At 22.7% G+C, this 6,092-nt stretch overlaps 3 protein-coding genes across 3 annotated transcripts in view; 2 read left to right on the top strand and 1 right to left on the bottom strand.

Moving 5' to 3' along the window:
* Nucleotides 1-276: 276 nt before the first annotated feature.
* Phum_PHUM012680 (uncharacterized protein) lies at nucleotides 277-855 on the bottom strand (the record flags this gene model as incomplete). Its single annotated transcript, XM_002422733.1, has 3 exons — nucleotides 277-430; nucleotides 514-598; nucleotides 714-855. 3 exons carry the CDS (start codon nucleotides 853-855, stop codon nucleotides 277-279), a joined length of 381 nt encoding a protein of 126 aa, XP_002422778.1.
* A 334-nt stretch (nucleotides 856-1,189) lies between these two features.
* On the top strand, nucleotides 1,190-3,167 carry Phum_PHUM012670 (zinc finger protein, putative; the record flags this gene model as incomplete). The annotated part of the gene is made up of 6 exons (XM_002422732.1): nucleotides 1,190-1,392; nucleotides 1,473-1,636; nucleotides 1,934-1,963; nucleotides 2,271-2,439; nucleotides 2,544-2,907; nucleotides 3,012-3,167. The coding sequence occupies 6 exons, from the start codon at nucleotides 1,190-1,192 to the stop codon at nucleotides 3,165-3,167; spliced, it is 1,086 nt and encodes a 361-aa protein (XP_002422777.1).
* A 1,364-nt stretch (nucleotides 3,168-4,531) lies between these two features.
* The window catches only part of Phum_PHUM012560 (uncharacterized protein), a gene marked incomplete at both ends in the record, with an annotated part of 3,246 nt that continues 1,685 nt past the window's right edge, over nucleotides 4,532-6,092 (top strand). The window contains 2 exons of the mRNA XM_002422731.1: nucleotides 4,532-4,584; nucleotides 5,079-5,313. Of these exons, the coding sequence (XP_002422776.1) occupies nucleotides 4,532-4,584; nucleotides 5,079-5,313 (288 nt within the window). The remainder of the gene's footprint in view (nucleotides 4,585-5,078; nucleotides 5,314-6,092) is intronic.

Genomic DNA, 6,092 nt, shown 5'->3' with positions numbered 1-6,092 from the left:
ATACTGGGCACATCATATGGTACCAAAAACAAACATATAATGATTATTTACTTTACTAGCAAACTAGGAAAAGCAGAATTAAAATTCTGAGATGTACAGAATGACAGATACTGATACTTTTAGAAATGTTTTTTTTATTACTAATTTAAAAAATTTAAAAGGATTTAATTGTGTTTTTTGTAAAAACTGAGATAATAATTTATGTTTGTTATATTTTTGGTGTTTCTTATAACAAAAAATTTAATTAAAATTTTAAATGTCCGAAACAAGTAATTTTTACGGTAAATTTTCAATCATCTGATTTACTTTTTCTTGATCACAACACTCAGTTCCACATAATCTTGTTGGTTTACGCCAGTAAATGATTGTAGGTAAATGTTTCAATTGAATGTCTTTGTGGGTTTTGAAAGGACAGAACGGGTCATTCCACCTAAACATTAAAATTATTTAATGTACATTAATTACTATATTGTTTACAATTTTTTAACTTTACAATTAGGGTTAGTCACCTACTCGTTGTAAGTGCCAACTCCAACATGTACAAAATGAAAATTTTTCCTTTCATTTTTTTTAAGTACGCTATGAACAATGGGCCCACCTGAAAATTTTTAATTTATAATCAATAAATGAAAACTCAAATACTTTAAGGTGGCATATTAAAGAAACGAAATGTAATTGATGATTCAAGAAACAAAAAAATTAAAAAAACTAACTTCTATTGCATTTCGGATTCCAACTGAGGCCTACAGGATTAGGAGAACCACAAAAGTACAGTATAACGGTTCCTTTGCAATCGATAATGCCTAATAACTTTAAAAAATTTTCGTAACCATCAACTTTGTGATGTGTTATCATAATAGAAAATTTTATAATTTTTGAAAGTTTTAATAATACTCAAATATTGTTTCCGAAATAGTAACGTATTTTAAATTTCTACTGCCACGAACAACAACCATCTACGTTCTAATTTTTTCTATGTTTTTATTATAAGTAAATTTAATATTTATCTTTTAATTATTATTATTATTATTATTATTATTATTATTATTATTTTTTTGATTGAAATAATTACAATTTCGTTTAATGAGACGGAAATGAATTTAAGCTAGATTCTAATTTTTTATTTTATTCTTTGGATTATTTTTTTGTTTTGACCCATTTATTTTTCTTTCCAGATAGAGCTTGTGATATGCTTGAGCCTTTAACTTTTCCTGAGCCACCCAATATATTGCTACCATTTTCTTTTGTGCCATGGGAAAATGAAAAATGCTCTTGCCCACTGTGTGATCAAAATTTTGACTTGTCAGTTGGTAAAGATCTTTTATTTACCCATTTAAAATCGAGCCATAAATTATATGTAGAAGATCCTAATTCCATAGCCAGCATTAAAGGGTAAGTTTCTATTTTCTTAAATAATTTGTTGACAAAGGAAATTAAATTAAAATAATTCATGTATACAATAAAATTTTAAGGTATTTTGATTACTGGAAAATAAGATTTTCAGAGCAGCCTTTTTCTTCTTTCTGCACAATTTTAAATTTTGAACAATTAGAAAACGATAAATATTATGTTCTTTCTGAACTTCATCCAGAAGATAGTGCTCTTAGGAAGGGTCTTGCTGCTAAAAGATTAGTAAGTTAAGTGTTCAATAATCATAATTTAAAAGAAAATTTAAACTCAAATATTTAAATAAACATAGGTTTATATTTTAATTATTTAAAAACCTATGTTTTATTGTTAATATCATTTTCATTTTCACATGTCGGTTCTTGAAGTTAATAAGTTTTTACAGCATTTGTTCTAAATTTCTGTCTGAATTCTCAGACAATTTTCGAATCTTGCTGGTGCTAACCTTACTGTTCTTAAAAATGGCCATCCTGCATAACCTAATTTTCTCAGATTTTTTTTAAGTTTTCCAAAAATATTCTTCAAGTGGCCTGTAGCAATTCTAAAGTAACTCCCAGTGTTTCTACTATCATCAAAAATACATTCATTTTATTTCCCTTTTTCCTAGAATTTTTCCTTTCTAAATTCCTATATTTTAAGTTTTATTTAATTATTTTGGTTTTTTTTTTCTTGTGATACAAATATTTCAATTAACTTACATTATTTTTGAAAAATTTTATGATTATTATTATTAATATTATCACTTTTGAACATGACAATTTGTCATGTTGTCAGCTATTATTATTATTATTATTATTATTATTGGCTATTTTAAGCTATGTATTTTTAGGAATGGGTTCTTGAATATCAAAAAAAAGAAAGAGAAGATAGATTTTTTGTGAAACAGTGTTTATTTTGTAGACATGTTGAAAAAACTTCTAGGTATGACTATTTAACTCATTTGTCTTATCAGCATAATTTACAATTAGGAATACCTGACAATTTAGTATTTATCGATAAACTTTTAGATAAATTAGAAGAAAAATTAAATAAGTAAGTGGTGCATTTTTAAATTTTTTTTTATCGTTGTAGTATTTTAGTAATTTCAATAAGCATAAAATTTTATCGAGTTAAATTTTTATTTTATATTACTCTAGATTGGAATGCATATATTGTGAACATATATTTAGGGATCGATCGATACTCAAAGAACATATGCGTAAAAAATTTCATAAAAGGATAAATCGTAAAAATAAAGAATATGATCGCTTTTATGTAATTAATTATGTAGAAGGAGGCCATCATCGTGAAGACATTGAAGAATCACAGCCAGAGGATGCATGGTCACAATGGAGGGAAGAAGGGGTTGACTGGTCAGATTGGTTAGAAGAACCCCCTTCAATTGTTTGTTTATTTTGTCCTTTTTCTTGTAAAGAATGGGAGGATATTATAAATCACATGTTTATTGCCCACAACTTTTCATATTATTCAGTAATGAAGAAACTCAATTTTTACGAACAGGTTTATTATCAAATTTTTTCTTTTTCTTTTTTTTTTGCTAAACTTAAATTTAATGAATTTTTTAAAATTTTTAATGAGGTGCAATAATTTATTTAATTTTCTAGGTAAAAATTGTTAACTTTATTAGAAGAGAAATTCGTTTTTGTCGCTGTAGTAATTGCCAATCAGTATTTCCCAATCCAGATTCATTACTAGAACATATGACGCAATCAAATCATTTCACTCTACCAGATAGAAAAAATTGGGATCATCCAGAGTAAGGACTAATTAATTATTTTTAATAATTTTTGCCATTTTTGTTTTCCCATAAAATTATGGTCTTTTTTTTTTTTTTTTTTTAGATTTTTTTTTTCAACTTATGAAAATGATGCGTTTTTGTGTTTGTTGGAGGATAATGAAGAAGATCCAGTTGATGGCTTATCTTCACAGTTGTAAGCAACAAACAAATGAAATATGAATTGTTTAAAATTTTTTTTTTCTTCAAAATTTAATTTTTATTATTGCATTTAAAATAAAAAAAAAAAAATTTTTTTTTTTAGATCAGAGAATCTTTCGATGGAAACAGAGACCAATTAAATTTATGCTAATTTAACTTTATTAACAATTATTATTAATGATATTTATATGTAATAAGATATAAAAATAATTTTTAATACTAAAAAATAAAAACTAGTCAAAAAAAAAAAAAAAAAAATTGTTATTTTTGTATATTTTACATATAAATATATACACACTCTCACTTTAAATGTAATATACTTATAAGTATAGTATTTTTATTTTTATTTTTAAAATATTATATAATATGAAAATGTAAATAAAATTCACTTAAGTACAATATCAGATTTTTTTTTATAAAAAAAAAAAATATTTGTAATAACCGTCGGTTAAAGTTCTTTCAACGAAAAAAAAAAATTTGGCATTCATTATTGTATTTATTATTACTTTTTTTTTTTTCAACAATGTATTTTCATATTATAAATTTATAATGAATTTTATTTTAATTATATATATATATATATATATATAAGGAAATGATTTAAAAGCATCGTTAAGTACCGTTACACATTTAAGATTTAAGTTTTTCTTTTTTTTTTTTATTTTTTATTTAAAGAGAAAACACAAATTTAAAGAGTATTATTATTATTTTTCTACTGAGTAGTTTTTTGTGGTTATTTATATTACAAGTTTTTTTTTTTAACATTAATTATCTTCACGGTAGGTTATCATTGAATAAATTAATTACAGTGACATTGAAAATACAATTAAAAAATTCATTCAGGCCAAAAAAAAAAAAAAAAAAAAGTCGGAAGTAAATAACTAAAGTGTCATCAATATACAAATAACAAAAAAAAAAAAAAACCACACTTTTGCCTGATTTATTAACTGTTTGCAAAACAATACATGAGTAGTTTTTTTTTAAGCTAACAAATAAACCAGTTAAATGTTACAACTGTGATGTAGTTAGTGATAGATGATGATGATATGTGATTTTTTAAATTAATTTTTTTTAAAAAATTTTTTTTTCATTTCATGGAACCTTGGTCCAGTTGTTAAAAGTGTTTTGTGCTTTTGTATTTTCATAATGAAAAACATTCATTTTATTTATTTTTTATTCATAACTCAAATGTGCTATTGTAAAAATGTTCAAAAAAGAGGAGGTTACATTTTGACAAGTGAGTAATTCATATTATTATTATTATTATTATTATTATTATTATTATTATAACAGTCTAATTATTTCAAGGAACAAGGTTAGTTTAATGTCAATTTATTTAACCTTAAAATCATGTGTGACAAGGCAAAGTTTATAATTAAAATAACTTTAAAAAATTTTAAAACTTTATTGTTGATAACAAAAAAAAAACTTTTAATAATTTTCTTCTTTAAAAATTCATTTATCATTAAAAAAAAAATTTTTTTTGTCTTTATTGACTCAAAAAAAAAATAAATAATATTTAAATAGCAATTGAATTCGAAATATATTCGAAATTCGAATAGTTAACAAATAAAAAAAAATTACTTTTAAAATAATTTTAATTTTTATTTAAATGTTACTCTGTTTTCTATGAAAATTTGTTAATATTAACGTAAATTATTAAATAATAATAATAATTAAAAATTATTAATTAAACGTTATAATAAAAAAATTTTATTTTAGATTTTTGTCAAAGATTACATATTGAAATACTCGTATCTGCATTGGGAAAAGCAGGAGCTGTACGAAGGCTTGAAATTCAATGGGAATACGCTCCCAATAATCCAGGAGATTGGATTGGATTATTTAATTCGGATCCTCTTAATTATAATGATAATCTTTTAGAAGTACTTCCTGTAACATCCATTCACGGATGGACAAACACATCCATATTTGAAAATCATTTAGAACCTTCTAAACTTGGGTATCAAGTAAGGGAAAAAAAATTTTTTTCTTCTGCTTTTTTTTTTTTTTTAAATGCCTCGTTATTTAAAGTTTCAATAATTTATTTCGAAAAAAAATATTTAAACGAGAATTATGCGATTCTTAAGGAAATTTTTTATCAAGTTTACTAATATGTTTATGCCAAAAGAACCTCAACGATAAAAACAAATAATCACGTGATTGTTGTGATTAAAAAAAAAAAAAAAGAAAAAACATTGATTTTATTAAGTCGAACATTTTTTCTTAGTCTACATTTAAAAAATTATAGGCCAATTTTAAATAATAAATATGTATTCATTTCATTTTACAAAAGTATAAAACAAGTTTAAAATAAACTTTTATATCATAAATAATTAATTGAATAAATAAAAATAATTTTTTTTTTTACTCGTTAAAAAAGTATGGCAAAGGTCAAAAAAGACCGTTAAAAGTTAAATACCTTTTTTTTTTTTTTTTTTTTTATTTTATTCACGTTTTTTTTTTTTTTTTTCACTTAATAAAAGGAAAAATAAAAGGAAGAATAAAAGTTTTAATTTATTTTTTTTGGTTGAATAACGGGAACTTTAATAAATAAAAAAATTTGCATCATAATTTGACTCGATATTGTAAAACAAATAATACAATGATAGAATATAATCAAATTCAATTTTTTTTTAATTTTTAAAACGCGTTTGATTTATCAAAACTTTTTTTTTTTTATAATTAAACGAGTTATCATTATTAATATCGACCGAACCAAATTTTTTTTTTTTCTGCGTTAAAAAAA

The sequence above is a fragment of the Pediculus humanus genome, genomic scaffold, assembly GCF_000006295.1.
Source record: "Pediculus humanus corporis 1103172107371 genomic scaffold, whole genome shotgun sequence".
NCBI lineage: Eukaryota > Metazoa > Arthropoda > Insecta > Psocodea > Pediculidae > Pediculus > Pediculus humanus.
Note: the sequence above shows the minus strand (reverse complement) of the source record. Positions and strands in the feature narration are given on the sequence as shown.